The sequence below is a fragment of the Oryzias melastigma genome, linkage group LG6, assembly GCF_002922805.2.
Source record: "Oryzias melastigma strain HK-1 linkage group LG6, ASM292280v2, whole genome shotgun sequence".
In the NCBI taxonomy this organism is placed as follows: Eukaryota; Metazoa; Chordata; class Actinopteri; order Beloniformes; family Adrianichthyidae; genus Oryzias; species Oryzias melastigma.
In genome coordinates, this window is record NC_050517.1 from 27,798,483 (window position 1) to 27,817,779 (window position 19,297).

Genomic DNA, 19,297 nt, shown 5'->3' on the forward strand with positions numbered 1-19,297 from the left:
TGCATGCTTTGAGTCAAATCTAAAAATTAAATCTGGAATCGTTTAAAGTTCCAGCGTCAGCCTGCAAAAAAATAAAAATAAAATAAAAACATTGCAGGGGTGCAGCAGACAGAGGCTCTGTGGGAAATGATGAGCTGGCACTGAAAGCATTAATATATCATTAGTATTGATCCCCCCCACACACACACACACTGACTTGCACACAGCTTCACAAACTCATTCAGTTGGATTGCAGCTGTTTATGTGCACAAACTCGCAGATACAGCAAATCAGCTTCAAGTTCATCCACACATAGATGTGCACGTACGCGTGCGCGCGCCTCACCAGTATTGAGTTGTGGTTAAGCAGCCTACAGCGGCCCTGCAGCCTTCCATTTGCGCGTGGATCAATACAGAAATGCTCTCCGGCCCTCGTGATTAGCAGCGTTCACTCCCTCCTGCAGACGGACACAAACTGCCACGTTTGAAGCTTCAGCTGCCGCACTCCCATCCGTACACGTGGGAATGTGGACGCAATACGAGACCTCCTGAGGTTCGACGAGCTTGGTGGTTTTAGGGGAGACACTCTGACTGTTGGCTTTGGTGATCCCATTCAAAACTAAGGATGTCTGTTTTTATTACAAGAGTAGAAGAACATCTATGATGTTCCAAAAACCTGTTAAGCTCAGGCTGCAGATATTTCCTACAAGACTGAACTGTAAAGGACCAATGGTAAAAAAAAATCCCCTGGTTTGATGAGTCTGAAGCTTTGCATGAATTGAGAATAAACACAATAAAATCTTTTACTTCACCCCAGTCTACTGACCTGATTGCACTGAGCTAATTGCTAAGATATTTGCTTCCTTAACAGTTAAAACTGATTCAAGTCTTTCAGGAATTCCTGTGTCACCCTAGAACCCAGTGAGAATTCACAGGTTTCATCCTTTGAGTCCAATGCTACAATAAAGATTTTTTTTCAATCAGATAATGATTAGTAAAACAAATCGTTTAAAAATAGGAAACTGGGTCACAAACTCCAAGAAATCCAAGTATTTTATATTTAAAATAAATGATTGAGATAGAGAACAATTTTTCGATAAATGTAAAGTTATTTATCAGAAGCACTATTATCTCCGCCAGTGATGTGCAGTGAGGCACTGACGTCATCAGTCAGATTTACAAACATATAAACCCTACAGAGCAGCTTATTCACCATTTGATTGACAGCAGTTAACGTCGTTTAAAATTTCCTTTCCACATTTTTCTTCCATTTATGAACTGTAGCATGGAGGAAAAAATCACCAAAATTGTTATTATTGACATACTTTTACTTATGAATAAGTCAGTGTGTCATTCCTTCTGAAGAAACACATGAATAACCTGTTTGTAGAAGTTTTCCTTTTATTTCTTCAGGTTTTAAAGTCTCTCCGTCTGAATGAAGATCACTGCCTGTGATGAGTCTCCACAAATTCCTGAGTTTAGACACGTAATCCTCCATTTAGAAAATTATGCTAACCGATATTAAAGAATATCTCGACGGTTGCACTTGACTTGCTACCACTAACTATTATTCCTTAGCTGTGGTGTCACGTTCTCTGGGTTCACCAGCGCCCTCTGCCTTGAGGCAGGCGTACTGCAGGCCTCACCTAGTGTAAAGCGCATTTAGTGTATTTCTAAAGCATATTCTTTGTGGATAAAAAGACTAAATGAGTCCAGAAATGGCACCAATTAAGTAATTAAAAATAAAACGTTTTTTGTGATGAAAAAAGTACAGTGGACGGGTCAGCAGCAGCTCATGTCAGTGTGAGCAGAACAGGTAAAGGCGTGAGCTCCTGCTGCCTCACCTGAAAATGTCTGTATTTGATCAGTAAACAGGTGAATTCACTACTTTTTTATTTATTTTTTTTAACCAAAGAAGTTTGGAAAACCCACACAGGAAAAAAGTAATCATAGAATACACGTCAAAAAAAGATTTGTATTTTTAATAATGAAAAAGTATTTTAATCTCATATAATTTAAGTATTTCTTGAGCTATATTTTACCTCCTGTTGACCGAGAGTCTCCAACATATAAAACAACATGTATTTTCTGTGTCGTCGCACCAAAAAAACTGGAATCAGTAGTAAAATCTTTCCTGTTTTAAAAACCCCACTCTATTTATTTCTGTTTATTTTGTTATTTTTATACCAAAAATATATAATCTGATATCAAGTAATTATATTTTGTTTTAAACACAAACAAACTTTCAATTACATAAATACAAATGCAAATGCATTGCTGATACATTTGATCTTTTGTTTATACTGTTTTTTATTTGTGTTTTTGTAAAAATCAAAATCAAAATGGGTATTAAAATAACTAAAGATTATTGATCAGGTGGCTTCCAGCTGCTGCTTTAAGTAATTTTGACTGTTTACATCCTTTAAGCATTTTTATTTTTTCATTAAATTGCTTAAAATTCTTCACGGCCTTGTTTATTATTTATTTTTCATCGGGATAGCACGTTTAGACAAACATAACAAACGCTTTATGCAGGCATTGTTGAAGCTGCTCATTTGCATTTGCAGAATGTGAAGCCTGGATATGCTATCGCTAGCTCCAGACTATTGTGACAGTAACATGTTTGTTTGTTAAACACTTTGCACCGGATTTTAGTCACAATCGAGCCACATGTGAGTGTTTTAAAGCAGCAGTTTCCATCAAGCATCAGAAATGATTTCAGACGAGACAGTCTGGAGTCAAAATGGCAGCATGACCTGCTGTGTGTGTTTGTGTACGTGATAGTGAGTATGTTGCTATTATGGTGAGTCACTGAGATGACACAAACTGCATTCCTCTTGAACTAAGTGACCCCCTTCACTCTCCCCGTCTGCGTTTCTGTCTGCTCCCCGCCTCACCTCCGCTGCACCTTCTCACCTCTTAGCCGCCACATTCCCCGCTCAGCTATCGCCCAAGTGTAAACACATGACCACAAGTATGTTTTTACAGCAGCACGAGGTCATACCATGGCATCACAAACACGCAGTCACGACATATTTTTAAAAAATCTTGTCAGCCTCTTAGTTTCTTTCGATGACCTAATGATCCAGTTTGTGCATCCATGTGTTTGTGTGTGTACCTGTGTTTGTTACCTTGTCATGTTGTTTTCATGAGGAATCAGAGGGACATCATTTAAATCTTTTTAAATCAAATTTTAGATAAAAGTGCTTTAGGTTAAGTGTGGGTATCCACTAGTGATGGTTAAGGTTATAGCTTGAATTAAAATGTGTAAATTAAGGAAATTTAATGGAATAACCTTAAAGGCTTAGCTGTGTATGCCTCTGTCAGACAGTCTTCATTCTTTGACTGTTTATCAACCTGTCAGATACCATGACTAAAATATCAGCATCAGTAAAGTGTATAAACAGCAGCGCCGACCAAACTTCTTTAAAGGCTCTTTGTCGCCCTCTGCTGGCAGTTTAAAGCATTGCATTTAGAAAAAAATGATCAGTTTACAGTTTTGCATCATTTTTATTAGATTTTTTAAATCATATTATTTAAATGTATTGCAGGCTAGTAATTACTCTGTTCTATTTACCCAGGAAAAATTCTACCATGAGTTCAGTACAAAAAAAGGTTTAAAGCTCATCCTGGTTTGTACATAAAACAGTAAACCGAGTGCATTGACTGAAATTAATTGATAGTAGAGAATAACCTCACAAAAAAGGACAAAATATACAAGAAGATCAAAAACAATTACGCATAAAAAATTAAATCAGAAAAAATATTTGCAATATCCAAAACATTTAAGAAATTATTTGAAGGAAACTGATTTGTCTGTAGTAGATTTTAGGGGGGAAAAAAAAATCATTGTTTCAAAATAAAACTTCATTTGACAAATAAATTATATGAACTTTTTGATGACTAAAATTTATTTCTAATTATAACTATGAAAAATAAAATATATATGGTTTTACCTTTAAGTAAGTGTGAAATTAAGTTAAGTTTTAAGCATATTTGCATCAACTGGGGTCTCGGGGTTAAACTTTATTAAAATATATGGTAAGATTTTAGCTTTTATAGCTAAAAAGCATGAGAATTATATCATCTCATGTAGAGTTTTATTAAGTGATCAACTGAGTGTGCTATTTAATCTTTTAAAGTTGCACTTCATTTATTGTTTTGTTTCTGCACCTTCTTTCTTTTCTCTTCTGCCCACGTCTCACTTGTCCCTCTCTTTCCTCTCCCTTTCTGCTTTCTTTCTTTCTTTCTTTCATCCTCCCATCCCTGTGTCTCCCCAGTCCAGACGACAGCAGGACCCCAGCCCTGGCTCAAACATGGCCAACGCTGACATGGAACACAAGATGCGCTGACGAGGAAGAGGAAGAGGAGCAGAGATCCACGGCTGTTCACTTTCAACACAATCAGCTGATCGTCACGTGAAGCCACAGCTGCAGGATGTTTGTCATTATGCTTCAGTTGGTTTGATGTGATCCCCTTCACATGCTGAACATTTTTACATTTGAACAACAAAGAAAAATGGAACTGATTGAATTGAAAGTGAATCTAAACTTTGAAAAGAAGGACTCAACAGAAGGAGAAGCATTCTGCCCACATTTACAAGTGTTCGATTGACAGTTTTTATACACAAAATGATGTTTTCTGTTCATAGAAAAAAATATATAATGGAAATCTTTAAGGGTTGAATAGGAGGAGGAACCAGAAGATTCAGAAAAAGAGGATGTTGTAGCTCAGGGTCACTTTCAGGTTTCAGCAGCTGAGTCAGCATGAAACTTAAAAGGAGAAAAACTCCACTTCTATTAATACGGCTGTACGTCTGAGCTCTCTTACTAAGCCTGCTGTTTTCTGAGACCAAAGTTAGCTGGAGGTAAGACAAAGCAGAAAGGTGTGGAGAAGTATTCAGTTTTTTTAAATAAATTTCTCTTAAAAGCTTTAAAGTTTTTGTGTCCGGATGCATGTGAGGAAGCTCCGACGTCCTTTGTCTTCCGAACTGCAGAACCGATGACTCCAATACAAACAAGCCCCAATTTATTTGGATGTTTTGTGACTTTTAGCACCAAGTGGAGAACGGTGTAAAGTTAAAGGGGCAACCCAGTATTTGTGCGATCATGAAGCCCAAACTTTTGCGTCCAAACATGCAGAAAACATCCAAACGAAGCTGTGTAACAGAGAACATGCATGTTCAGAATCCTGCAGCGCTGTGTGGAAGCAGCGCCCTCTTTCCCGCCCCGTCGCAGCACCAGTGAAATGAAATGTTTCTGTGAGTTGTAATCCTGCTTTTGCTTGTGTGAAGGTCATGATGTTTACTTTTTGTCATCTTCTCTCCTCTGTGTGTGCGTTCATTTTGGTGTCAGCTTTGACACTTCTTCTATGTAAATCTGTTGTCAAAATCAAAATTTCTCCACAAATTTGGGAGGTTTTACAACTTCTTTTTTTTTTTGCTTTCATTTTTAATGTAATATTTAATGATGATGGTCGACACGTCCTCAGTCTTCCTGTTTTATATTTTGTGACTTTCTGTAGGAGATTTTTCCTTTTTTTTGTTTTGTTTATGAAGCTCAACGGTTTCATCATATCATATTCGACACAAACCGGTTTGTGTGTCTTCAATCTGATTTTGTTCTCAACTTAAAAAGCAAACAGATGATTTGTGTTGTACATTGATGACCACATGTTTGTAAAATTTTACAAAAAGCTTTGGATGAAACCAAAATTACAATAAAAAGTGAAAAATATCTGAAAACTCAGAGAACTCGAGTGTTTTTTTGACATCCGATCAGATTATTAGAATATTCCTGATGTACAGCTGGAATCTACTGCCGTGGTCAAAAGTTTTACATCAAAAACAATCATTCTTGAATTTCCAGATATTTCTACAACTCTGATTTTTCTCTGATAGAGTGATTGGAAAAGGGTCAATAAAAACCTTTGATGAAGTTTGGTTCTTTTACGAAAATCACCCAATCTTTGGGGTCAAAAATATACATACAGCTACACGAATTAGCAAATTTGGTGACTTAGAAAGTTGTGTGAATGAAATAAGTTTCATAGCATGGCCTCTTATCTTCTTGTGAGTGACCACAGCTGGTGACTTCTCATTTAAACTGGGCTCAGTTGATAAAAAACGTCCACAAACGCCACAATGGGAAAGGTTAAAAGAAGACCTCAAAGAGTGAATGTTTTACTTGAACAAGTCAGAAACGTCCTCCTCTTCGTCCTCTCCGGAGTTGAACCAGGATCCTCTCACTATTATCTAAGAAAGGGACGTTGCATATCGATGAACATTAAAAATCAAACGTAAATATTTCAGATTTTAGCCAAAGGCTAATAATTTCCATCTGGTAGGTCAATGTTATTGAAGAAAAATCAACAACACATGATATAAAATAGAAGTAAAAGACAAAATAGACAAATAGAAATTCAGTAATAAAACTAAAATATATATGTAAATATTTTAAAATCAGTGTTTGGTAAAAAAAATGTTCTGATTCCTGGTCACATGTGATTACACATTTGAAATGTCTGAAGCCGGAGTGAGACGAGCGCTGACCACTCCTCCACTGTGGCGTGCAGCCTTTCTGTAAAAAAAATATTTTCTTAGAAAACTTTAAACAAAAAGTTCAAGAAAATTGGAGGATTTAAAAATCCATGAAATCAGCACTACGTAAAAAGAAACTCAAAGGCTTGATTAACTCAGCCTACATATCAATTGGGACATTTTTATTACATTATATATTTTTTGATGATTACAAAACTTGATTTAACTCTGTTACCCATTTTTACAGTTAACAAGGTTACAAATATCTATTCTCAAAAGTAGAAGCCTGTTGTTTAGCTTGGAGTTACTACTGACTAAATGGACAAAAATACTTATCTAAATAAGTAAAAGGGATAGTAATACTCGTCATTTTCTGATTATATGTGTAACAGGGTTGCAAGTGGTTGAGTGAGAAATTCAATCTTAGCTAACTGTGTTGTAAAAATATGATAGTATGTAAAGAAAGGAGACTTTTATCCTTTGATCTACCCACTCTTCTGAGGGAGAAACTACTACAAAACTATAACGTGCAGGACTATCTAGTGCCCCGGATTTTAAAAGTGATTCAGACACTATGTTTTACTACTATTTATTTTAACTGCAAGTATGATGTCACCAATTTCATAAAGTAACACTCTAATCAATGCAAGCATTTTATGAAGTCTATTTATGAATCCAGTGTGTTCTAATGAAGAAAACGTTGATGTTTATTAAAAAGTTTCATTTAAACACTTTTTTTTTTTCTTTTTTGCAAAAAAATGTCAAAAACAATTCAATGAGGTCTATGTTTGCCAATGTAGTGAGCATCGATGCACACTGGTTTTTCACTAAGACTTCTGGGAAATTTCTAGGCACTGGATTTTGGAATTGTAGGTTATGTCCGAAATCTATGGAGTCACGAAAGAGCCATGACACATTTATTTATTTGTTTCATATTAAATGTATTTATTTCAAATCGGCTCTTTTAACCCACAATGGCAATGAAATAAATAAATATGTCATGAAATCTCTAAATGTTCTATTTTAATATTTTAATGCCATATTTATTTCAACATTTATTTATTGAATTCAACATTTATTTATGTATTACCACTTTTAAATAACTAATGACACATTTATCTATTTATTTAATGATCTATATATTTATTTTATTTTGGCTCTTTCGAGACTCCATAGATCCCCGAATCACTACATAGTGCACTAAATAGTGCTTCGCCATTCTCTGGTGCTGTTTGAATCTGCAATTCCAAAATTGTGTGCAGTAGAAATTTTGCAGAAGTCTTTCTGAAAAACTAGCGTGCATCGATGCTCACTCCATTAGAGAATATAGACCACAATGCATTGCAGTTGAACAATTTTTGCAAAAACTTTGCATTTGAGTTTTTTTAATGTACCATCCACATTTTCACCATCAGAACACAGTGGACTTGTTTATAGAGGTCATAAAATGTCTGTATTGATTCGATTTTCACTTTGTAAAATCTGTGTCTTAATATCTGGCGTTTAGAAAAAAAGAAGGAAAAGTACTGTGAGCAATGTGTCCAAATTGCTTTTAAAATCTAGGGCGCTTTATAGTCCCGCACAATATAGCTTTTTAGTAGTTAGGAATTAGGGTGGGATTTCGGACATAACCGTTGATTTGGACAGCACTACAAAATGAAGAAAGCACTATATAATGTAGTGAGTAGTGAAGGAATTTGGACAGAGTATTGTAAACAAAGGGATGATGGGATATAAGGAGAAGCTAACTTCTGCGCCAGTTGTCCCACCCACAACTCAGAGGCAAATTTCTGACAGATTCCTGTTGCATTGCGGAAAAAGTCTTAAAAAAGTCTTAAAAAGTCTTTAATTAGTTTGTCTACAGACTGCATAACGATAATTAAAAGACCGCTGGGAACACTTTAACATTACATTAAAATATAGTTGGACATGTAATTTATTAATAAAATAGTTTAAAATAAATAAACCGAAGAATAGATCGTTTTTTAATTCACAATTTATGAAAAATTTGTTTTAAAAATATGTAATGGAAAAAAACAAGCGCGCGTGTCGTGACGTCATCACGCAAGCCAAGGACGTACGACGAGCACCGGAAGCTGCCAGATCAGCTGGTTGCTGCTGTTGTTGATGTGTGGACTTGTTGTTTGGACTTGGTGTCCCTCTTCTCTGCTCGCAGCGGTGAAGACACGTCAAAGCTCGCGGCCTGGACACAGAGGACATTTGCCGGCTCTGGAGTTCACGAGGAACCAAGCACGCGACCGGTCGCTAGGATTTGTTTACTCGCGCGCGGCGGCAGCAGCAGAGCTAGCTTTTTTCAGAACCTTTAGGAAAACCAAGAAAAGAAAAGAAAATCGGACTCTGCTTTTGTCTCGGTGAAGAAATCAATCGTATCTCGTCCTGTGAAGCATCGGTTCTGTGTTTTATTTATATTTGCGCTTCATTTTAGGTACCGGGGCGAAACAGCTAGCATCCGCTAACGTTAGCTCGAAGAAAAGAGTCCAGGTTTGAAGCTTTCATAACAACAACCCCCCCTCTCCCTGAGACCGTTAACGACCCGAGGCGGAGAGGGACGCTTCATCTGGGGCTGCAGTTCGTGCATGTGCCGCTGGTTCCGGACACACTGGCACGAAGCCGAAATATGTTCGCGTAACAACAAAGAAAGCATCGCTTCAGTTCTCTCGCTTGTAAACAAACTGTGAATTTATCCCCTGGATTTTTTTCTTTTAATTTTTGGTCGTTTTATTGATTTTTTTAAGCATTTGATCGCCTGACAGCTGGTCTGGTCTGTTTGAGTGTTTGCTGACAAGTTGAGCAATCTCTGGTTAAGTCACAGGCTTTACTGACTCATATGGTAATTGTGAATATCTGACTTATCTGGCTCCTTTCTGTGGTGAAGTTTCCACATTTAGGACGCATGACATGAGTTAAAAGTACAGGCTTTTGACCTGAACCCCCCCCCAGACCGAGCAGCTTCAGAACAACAGGTATGAGGATCAGCAGCTGCCTGTTGTGATCAGGCGCTGTGATCTGGGACAGACAGAAGAAGAGGGCCCCTCTGTGGCTCCTGTTGTGTCTTGAGGTGAGCGCTCTTGCCCCCAACTACTTGCCAATGCTGGATCTGGAGGTGGTCCCTGAGAGATCACTTGGAAATGAGCAATGGGAGTTTGCCTTAGGTGGGTGGTAAACAGTCATCGCTTTGTAAACACACAAGAACAACATTTACAAACGTGCACCTGGTGTCTCCTTGGTCCTCCTTTTTCCAGGGATGCCGTTTTCCCAGGCTGTCTCTATCCTCCAGAAACACTGCCGCATCATCAAGAATGTCCAGGTGCTGTACAGCGAGCAGGTGAGAGGACGGAGATTCTCTATTATCTGAGAAACTCGATACATTTTTTCAAGATTAGGAATTTCACCTACATTTCAGAGAGTTCAACATTTTTTTTAAACCCTCTCTGATGAAAATCGTGTTTTTTATATCATGTTATTGTGGCATTTTTCTAAAGATGGAGGACAATTGTTCTTAAAAAAAATAAGCTTATACTTGCATTTCTGAGTATTTCTTAATTCAAATCGTGAATCAGGAGCAAACAAATACATTTCATAAAAAAAAAACCTTGTATGTGTGACATAGAACCTACAACCGCAAACCACAAGCTCCCTGCTCCGCTCCAATCCGATGCATCCATGCATGTTTTCCTCGTCTGAGCTTGCTCGCCATTTTGGGGGTACGGGGGGCTAGTGGGAAGATGTGTGAACAGATGGATGATGGGAAGTGTGGTCAGGTTTTCTCCAACAGTTCTGCCACAACTCAAAGGTGAACAAACTTCTGCCGCTCTGCAGAAAATATGTCCTAGAAAGCGACACAGATTTTTAGATTTTGCCTAAAAACTGCATGATAACTAACTGATAAGTTTTCCAGATTCCTTGTATTTCTTGCAATATAATCAAGTGTAAATTAAATATGTGTACAAACAAACAAAAATGAATGTCCAATCCACTCACATTTTTGTTTCATATTGGGCCGATTCAATTTACAATTTGCCTTGTACAAATTGAGGTTGGATTATTGGAATAGAATTTGATTCTTAATCGATTAATTGTACATCCCTAGTTTCACGTCTTGGTTTAAAATCTTTAAAATGTTCTAAAAAGAACATTTTAAAGATTATAATTTTAATTCTTTGTTTTCAAAGTTTGAAATATTCAGTTATGTGTTGAGTCAATTTTTTTAAAACAGTTTGCAAAATCACAAAAAAAAAATCTAATTTTTTGCAAGTATTTTAAAATTACTTAATACAATCAAATATTTTGATCTCTTTTCAACTTTTTTAAAATCATAAAATCAATGTGTAAATCACTAAAATATCACGTTGTTAATTGAGTTGAAAAACAAACTAACTGACCTTGAAAATGTCAGAATTTCACTTTTTAAAAGAGCCAAAACCTTGCGTTTTCATACAACGCTGAGCTTTTCAAGTGACACGTTTCGCACAAACTTTAATAGAAACTGGGGTTTAAACAAACCCGTTTGAGCTTTTGAGGTCATCAGGCAAAGCTGCATCTTCAGCTCTTACTGTATGTGTCGTACAAAGGAAACGATAACACATGTAAAAACCACTGACTTCCAGATTTTTATATTCAATATTTTTAAAATTAAAAGGTACAGTTCATTACTGTGCTAAAAAATGGTGTTTGAAGGTTGAAACGTTGGTGTTGCTTGTTCTGCGTTAGTATTCCACATTTGTTTACTTGTACCTCCACTCCGATCCTCTTTTTGATCTGTTGTAAAAGTGTTCCCAGTGGTCTTTTAATTATGATCAGGCCGTTTTTAGCCAAAATCCACCAAATCTGTGTAATTTTCTAGGACATAGTTCCTGCAGTCCTTTAGAAATTAACCTCTAAGTTGTGGTCGGGGCCATTAGCGTAAGCAGCTGATTTACCACAATTTACATAAAGAAATACTCAGAAATCCTATTTTGAGATTCATTTTCTTTTATATATGTTCTCCATCAAGAGAAAAATGCTACAAGAACATGTTAAAAGCACCATTTTGAAAATAAAAATGTAAGATTATAACTATGTTTCTGAGTATTTCTTTTTTCAAATCACGTTGGATCAGATAAAAACTCGCTTCTCCTCTCCGATTCTAAATTCTCCACTTGCAGACAAATAGATCCATTAACGTCTTCATTTTCCTCATCTGACTTGAAACTAAACGACTAGATAGCTCCGACATTGCTCGTTGGTTTTTTGCTACGTTAATGCTGCGTTGGGGTTGTTTGGAGCCAGAAGCTAACACAAGAGCGTTTTCAACAAAGGAATGCTGGGATGTTGATGTAGGTTTACTTCCACACCAGCAACTCTTGAGGCAAATTTCTAATGAACTCCTGCTCCTCTGCAGAAAATATATCTTAAAAAACGACAGGTTTTTGATTTTTGATAATCATAATTAAAAGACCGCTGGGGACGATTTTACAATAGAAAAAAATATAGTCGGAGAGGGACTTTGAGTAACTAAGCTGCATTGTATTTTCTAATGGGATTAGGAAAACTTGGCTTGCTGTTTCTTCAGGAAAATATTTCAAATATTGTCACTTAGCATTGGACTCTCAGTAGAGATGTGCGGTGTCTATGAGGTATTGAAGGTGTGAGAAACCAGTTTCTGCTTTGCATGTAAACCTGTTAGCTGATTTCTCAGGTAACGAGGGTTACTTTAGACACCAGGTTACCTGAGTGCACATATTCACGCTCCCTCCAAGCTTCAGTTTTCTGTGTGCTGGGTCGGTTCTTTCTGGGTTCTTTAAAAACACCAGTGAAGAAGGTTGTGAAACCTTGACGAATGCGTCTGTCTATGAAGGACCGCCTCCTGCCTCTCTAATGAATGCTTCTCTGCAGACGCCTCTCAGCCACGACCTCATACTGAACCTGACTCAGGATGGGATTAAACTGCTGTTTGATGCCACAAACCAGAGACTTAAGGTGAAAGTCCAAACTCTACAAACTCTGAGCAGTGATGGTAGCTCCTGCTTTACCTGTTTTCTTTGTGTGGCAGGTGATCGAGGTATATGACCTTAGCAAAGTCAAGCTAAAATACTGGTGAGTGCAAATGCAGACTCTAAGATTAAGTGTTGGCTGTGGTGGAGTGGGAAACCTTAATGCGTCTTCTAGCTTACATGCTGTCACTCACAATCATGCAGCTCAGCCTGCAGGAATGTTAATGGGTTTGATGCGTCTTTGTTTCAGTGGAGTGCATTTCAACTCTCAGGCCATCGCACCCACGATAGAGCAGATAGACCAGTCCTTTGGAGCCACGCACCCTGGAGGTAAAGACCGCTGATGCACAGGTCCGTCTGCGTTTGATTCCTCCTCTCTAAGTTTGCTGTTGCTCTTTCTCCACGTTCAGTTTACAACCCTGCAGAGCAGCTGTTCCACCTCAACTTTCGAGGACTGTCCTTCTCCTTCCAGCTGGACTCGTGGAATGAGGCGCCGAAATATGAGGTGAGAAGTTCGGAATGATCCTGTCGGAGTGTCGTAGGGAGTCAGACAGGAGCTTTGGCTGATTGACCTTTATGGTGACAGCGTGATTCGCATCAGAGGTCCTGTGGCGCATTTTGTGTGTCAGATGTGACGTGATTCTGTTGCAGCAAAAATTCTGACTGCGCCATGTTTTCAGAGTTCAAATATCTGAACTTTGGCGTCTTCCATTGCGTCAACCAATCAGGAATTTCACATTTGTCTTATTTGTATGGAGACGATAATAAAAGGTCCTGTGATTTGATTTTTATTCTCACTTTTTCCCTCCTTGGACTAATGTGGTACAACAAGTCATCAAATTGGGTTACAGAGAGACGGAAGTTTAGAATAAATTTGATGCTATCGCCTATTTTGAGAACAATAACAGATCCATGGTGGCTTCTTTTGGGTTTTGTCTTCTGGTTTAAGGGTAGACAGTTTTACTTTTATTACTTCTTTCAAACATTGTCTTCACAGAGCCTCAAAGGCATTGACTACATTAAAACATAAAAATGTTGAAGACCTGAAGACTGTTTTGACTGTTTCCAACTTGACAATTGTTCTTCAAAACGGGACAAAAATGTCACCAATAGTTGTCAAATTATGAGCTGATAAGTCTGTAATGATGATGCAATCATCGTATAAACAGCCACTGACTGTGAAAAGCTTGAAAAAAACAAAAAGACAATTCCAGGATTGAAATCTGAAGTTTAAATTTTTTTATCAGACAAGAAAAAACTTTTGCAGAAAGGAAGTTATTTAGCTTTTCCTTCTTTATCTCCTTTTCTTGTTCTTGACTAGAAATTATTTTTTAGTTATACATGTATAACAGAAAGCTCATGAGTTTGTTTGCTCTCGTGTTTGTTGTTGAGGACAAGTTTGTGTCACAGTGACCTGTGCAAACATTCACATTTGGAGTCAGTTTGGTAAAAGGTTTTGTTTTAAAGTATTTTTTGTTTTAAATTCAAATTAAAAAAAACTATTTAAAAATGAATTATATTTATTCTTGAACTAAATCAGGTTTGTTAGTGAGGTAACCTAAATTTCCTGGCATCCCTGCAGATTCCACATGGAGCCATGGTTAGGAGGATGCACATCTACACCGGCAACAACCTGCAGGAAACGAGGTGATCATGGTCACACACAAAAAAGAAATATCCAGCACTGTTTAGATGTTTGTGGGGAATGAAGAAACTAAACCTGTGTTTGGGTCCTCAGAGCTCCTCCAATGCCGCTGGCTTGTTTTCTTGGAAACATCTACGCTGAGTTCGTGGATGTCCTGAGAGATGGGGCGGGTCCTTTGGGGCTCAAACTCCGCCTCCTCACTGCAGGTAAACACGGCAGTTCTGAGTTGAAGACACTGGTCCTTCATTGTGATGGTGAAGTAAACAGTATGAAGCTTGGTCTGCAGAGGGCGCTGTAAAAACAAGATGTTTAGACTAAGTTAGGTTCTATCTTGCGTTCTGGTAAACAAAAACATTAACTCGCGTCAAAAAGTCATAACTTAATCACTGAAGTTTGTTCTTATGAATACAAAGAGCAGCAAGAGCATCTTGAGTAGTTTTACTGCATAAGTGGAAGAGAAAAAGAAGAAATAAAACTGAATAAAAATAGGATTTTAGTAAGCAAAAATCAGGAAACAGGAACTGTCTCTTTCACAAAGATTATATGTTTAAAGAAAACAACATAGAAAAGTTAAACTTTACTTTTATAAAGTGTTGGAATTTTTTTAATTATCCAAGCAGCAATAAACTAAATTCGTTGCTATGAGACTTTTAGTAATTAATGGCTGTCATGTGACTTTCTCGTCAGTGTATAGAAGTTCACCTTCTTTGCTTTTGGTGAAACATCGTTGTTGTATTAATGATGTGACCTTGATGAGGAGGACAGATGTTGGAGCTGAAGGTTTCACTGATTTCGGGTCGCTGCAGGCTCGGGTGTTGGGGTGATGGCCGACGCCAAGGTCCGGTCAATGGACAGGAGCATCTTCTTCGGGGACTCCTGTCAGGACGTCCTGGGCGCTCTTGGCTCGCCGCATAAAGTCTTCTACAAGTCGGAGGACAAGGTGGGAGCGTGTCGCCTCTGCTGGTGTCTGTAGCTGCAGCACGGCTTTGTTCACATGCTTTCCTACAGAGGAAAAACAAACTTTCATGTGTTTTTTTTGTTTGTTTTTTGGCCTATTTGACGATCAGATGAAGATCCACTCTCCATCACCTCACAAGCAAGTTCCCTCCAAATGCAATGACTACTTCTTCAACTTTTTCACCCTGGGCGTGGTATGAAGCTTCTTTATTTCATTGGAGAGCCTGCAAACCTGCTGTCTGAGGGAGAACAATGTTTGTGATTTAATAAACTGTTATTACACTCAACAGTTTATTCTCATCGTTGAAGCACTTTTAGCTGTCACGACAAACGTCTATATTAGCTGTAAATTAAATCTGAAAGTGTGAGTCAGCAGTAGTCTGGGGATTTATATCTCCTTTTAATAAATGTTAGGTTGTTTTTCCAGGGTTCCCGAAGGGCCTTACAAAGCCTTGAAAGCCTTGAAAGCCTTGAATTTTTTAATTTGAAAATAACATCTTAAAAGGCTATAAAAATCCTTGAATTTTGATATCTAAGCCTTAAAAAATGAAATATTTCACATTTCATGTTAAAAATTAAGTTTCTTAGACCAGATTTATTTTGATCAAGTGATTTAACCAGTTGGTCTTTAAAAATCTTAGCTTTAACTTAAAGTAACTTGTAGGAACCCTTTTACATTTTTCTGAACAAACTGGAGATTTTTCCAGTCAAATCTTTGAAAGTGTGTCAGAAATGGATCAGTGGTTTCTGTCAGCTGCGAGGTGACGCAGGAACAATGTTTTAGTTGTAGACTTTTCCTGGTCACTAAAATCCCCAGAATATATTCAGAAAATTCTAGTCTGGAAAGGCATACAAAGCTGTAAAAACACATGTAAATTGAAAACCTTTCTTGTACTTTTTTAGGGTTTTAGATGTTTTGTCTTAACTTTTTTTTTTAAGCCACCACACAACAATTATTTAGTCATCCAACCTGGAAAGATTTCCAATAATTGACCAGTGAAATGTGTGCATGCTGCTGATAACCCAGTAAAGTTCAACAGTCTAATCTTTTTGTATTATTTTATCAGTGTCATTAATGGATAACCATCCACAAAATAAAATAAAAAACACGATTTTCAAGCACTAATTAACTGTAAACACAGTGTGCTTAAAAACTACATTAACAACAGATAAGTTAAATTAAAGTCATTTTATTTGCATTTGTGACTGAAACACCGTTACAAACACCAAACAGAAATAAGTGAAAGATGCAAAAAAGTTCAGTTCAGTCCTAAACTATTATTTTACTGAAAAAGTCTGCAACCGCTGAGGAGAAAGATGCCAAAACATCATGAATGTTTAATCAACTTCAAAACATTTAAAAAATACTACAATAATGAACAATTTAGTCTAAAAAGGCAAACAAAATATTTGAATAATGCTAAACTGACTTCTTTTAAATAATGTCAAACATCATTTCTTAACACACTGTTTGTTTTGTATAGAGGGTAACAGTTCAAAATGGTTATCAGAACTGCAGAAAAGGTCTGTGGGTGTTCCCAACCCTCCCTAAAAGAACTGTTCTTATCTCACTGTATTTGTAAAGCAGAAAACATTTCAAGAACATTTCTGACACTTCTCACTGCTTCATTCAACATCTACCCTCCTAACAGCGCCTCCATGTTTCATTAGCAGTTCAGTTATTAAAGTCCCACTCCAATTATGTTTGTTCCTATTGTAAAATCGCTTCTAGTGGTCTTTTAATTAAGTAACTTTTAGCCAAAATCAAAAAGCCTTTGTTGTTTTTTAAGACAAATCTTCTGCAGAGCGACAGGAGTTCTTTAGAAAGTTGTGGGCGGGACTGTTGGCATGGAAGTAAGCCTCCAACCAATTTCCCATCAGCTCTTTGTTTACACTCTCTCCCGCTAGCTTATAGCAACTCACAGGCCCAAGCTTAACATTAACGAGTAAAATCAGAGCAATTCAGCCACACGGTGTAGCCAGATTCCAGCTCAGACGAGGAAAACAAAGACGTTCATGGATCGATTAGTCTGCAAGTGGATGCTTCAGAATTGTAGCGGAGCAGGGAGCTTTGATAGTTGCTGTGTCACAACCGACCTTTTTCAAACGTCCAGTTTTCATTTGTTCCTGATCCAACACAATTTGAATAAAGAAATACTCAGAGGCCCAGTTTTAATCTTAAAATGTTTTATGCATATCCTCCATCATGAGAAAAATGAGTAGCAAAACAAGAAATCTTAATTTATGTTAAAAAAAAATTAAACTTAACTTCAACAGTGGATGCAGCACAATCTTTAAACCTGTATGAAGTGAGTAAAAAAATGAACAATTCTAAAAAAAAAGTTCAATTTTAAATGTTAGAAGCTAAATAAAAAAATATAGGAAAACTGAAAAAGAAGTTAAATTCTAAAAAGAATATAGTTGTTAAAAAAGGGTTTTTTTTAGCCATTTATTAAATGTTGTAAAACATTTATAGTGCATGCTAAGACAAACTGTAAAAGTAAATGTTTGTGTGAAAGCTTAAGGAACTTTTGCAGTTGAGTCTGTTAATAAGGGCTTCTGTCAGTGTCGTGGATTTTCATAATCCTGTTATCCAAATGGCTTAAAATGAGATAAAAGTGAAAAACTCATAACAAAACAAAGTTTATCTGCTTTAGTGGTGCTCGCTCTGTCCATTTTGATCAAACTTATTGATGAAAGTGACAAATTCGCAGCTTTGATAAGAAGTTTTAGCAGCTCAGCCAAACAGACTCGGACCTGTTTTGATCTGCAGGTCCTCTGACAGTGTTTGCAGACTCCTGAAGGTTATTTCTGGAAACGGTCAAGAAAACCCAACCCTCATAGTTGTCCTTTTTCTCTTTAGGATATTCTTTTTGACTCAACAACTCACCTGGTGAAGAAGTTTGTTCTCCACACCAACTATCCAGGACATTACAACTTTAACATGTAAATATCTGAGCTCTTCGTCTCTGTTTTCATTTCCTTCTGGCTCCATATTTCTCTATTCTGTTTTTGTCTCATCTTCCTTTTCTTGCAGATATCATCGATGCGACTTTAGGATTCCTCTCATCATCAAAAGAGGTGGAAGGATTTGAAGTCATCAATCTGATCTGGACGGATGTTATTATTATATTAGAGCGTTAATGTGATGATCTCTGCTTCCTGTTTAGACGGAGCTGATTCTCAGGCTGAGGACTGCATCTTAACCACCTACAGTAAGGTCAGTTCTGGAGAGGCGATCTGATTACCCGGGATATCCACTTTGGTGGTTTTCTGGTTGGATTGAGTGAGGAAGAGAACAAAAAAAAATATGTCTGTTAATGTCATTAAAAATAAATGTGAAAGTCAAAGATATCTCGGGGTTGTTCTGATCAACCACTGAGGATTTTTCTCTCCTTCAGTGGGATCAGGTTCAGGAGCTGCTGGGTCACCCTATGGAGAAACCTGTGGTGCTTCACAGGTAGGAGAGTCTCCACTGCTAATCCTTTTACTTCAAAGATGCTGACTTCAGATGGCATTATTGCCATGGAGGCAGTCATAACCGAGCGCGCTCACAGAAATCTGTTTTCAGGTCTTCGTCGGCCAACAACACCAACCCGTTTGGCTCCACCTTCTGCTTTGGACTTCAGAGGATGATCTTTGAGGTCAGTTCCTGTTTCTGTTGAGTTTGCAAAGCCTTGATGGCAACAAACGTGTGAAGATGTAAATCTTACTTTAATGTTCTGGTATCAGGTCAGAAAAAATGCTGAAGTGAAAAATATTTCTAAATGTATCTTATTTTGCTGTAGAGAAAAAATATGCTTTAAAGCTTGTTTGAAAAGTAAGAAAATTATTTTTCCACACTGGTTATTTACATGATTTCACTAAGTACTGTGATGTCAAATGTTTAGAAACATTAAAAAGACCATAAAATGCAGGGGTCGGCAACACAAAGTGTTGAAAGAGCCACTTTGGACCAATACAATAAAAACCAAATGTGTCTGGAGCCGCATAAATTGAAACAGCTTATAAAAGTCGTACACTGGTAGTAACACATGGAGAATGTGTCGAATAAACGATTATTTCTCCTGCTGAGTGTCCTCGTGTCATATAAGCTACATTTTTGGCCTCATGAAAAGTTGGTGAGATAATGCAGCGTCAAACTATCTGACAAAAGATGAATAACCTCATGATGAACATTTGAGCT

At 37.4% G+C, this 19,297-nt stretch overlaps 2 protein-coding genes across 6 annotated transcripts in view; both read left to right on the forward strand.

Annotated features, from left to right (window-relative positions):
- Positions 1-5,727, forward strand: part of cbfb (core-binding factor subunit beta) — a 42,060-nt gene extending 36,333 nt beyond the window's left edge. For 2 of the 4 annotated variants that reach the window (XM_024282547.2, XM_024282549.2), the window contains one exon: positions 4,259-5,727. In XM_024282547.2, the coding sequence (XP_024138315.1) occupies positions 4,259-4,330 (72 nt within the window). In that variant the 3' untranslated portion in view covers positions 4,331-5,727. The remainder of the gene's footprint in view (positions 1-4,258) is intronic. The other 2 variants (XM_024282548.2, XM_024282550.2) reach the window with 1 other exon arrangement.
- A 2,857-nt stretch (positions 5,728-8,584) lies between these two features.
- lg6h16orf70 (linkage group 6 C16orf70 homolog) overlaps positions 8,585-19,297 on the forward strand; it is a 15,562-nt gene continuing 4,849 nt past the window's right edge. Inside the window, exons 1-16 of one of the 2 annotated variants that reach the window (XM_024282035.2) lie at positions 8,585-8,888; positions 8,963-9,689; positions 9,780-9,862; positions 12,412-12,495; positions 12,569-12,612; positions 12,760-12,839; positions 12,920-13,014; positions 14,092-14,156; positions 14,248-14,360; positions 14,961-15,094; positions 15,222-15,305; positions 17,975-18,057; positions 18,149-18,192; positions 18,282-18,331; positions 18,513-18,571; positions 18,683-18,755. In XM_024282035.2, coding sequence (XP_024137803.1) covers positions 9,626-9,689; positions 9,780-9,862; positions 12,412-12,495; positions 12,569-12,612; positions 12,760-12,839; positions 12,920-13,014; positions 14,092-14,156; positions 14,248-14,360; positions 14,961-15,094; positions 15,222-15,305; positions 17,975-18,057; positions 18,149-18,192; positions 18,282-18,331; positions 18,513-18,571; positions 18,683-18,755 — 1,155 coding nt within the window. In that variant the 5' untranslated portion in view covers positions 8,585-8,888; positions 8,963-9,625. Of the gene's footprint in view, positions 9,690-9,779; positions 9,863-12,411; positions 12,496-12,568; positions 12,613-12,759; positions 12,840-12,919; positions 13,015-14,091; positions 14,157-14,247; positions 14,361-14,960; positions 15,095-15,221; positions 15,306-17,974; positions 18,058-18,148; positions 18,193-18,281; positions 18,332-18,512; positions 18,572-18,682; positions 18,756-19,297 lie in introns of both variants that reach the window. The other variant, XM_024282034.2, reaches the window with a different exon arrangement.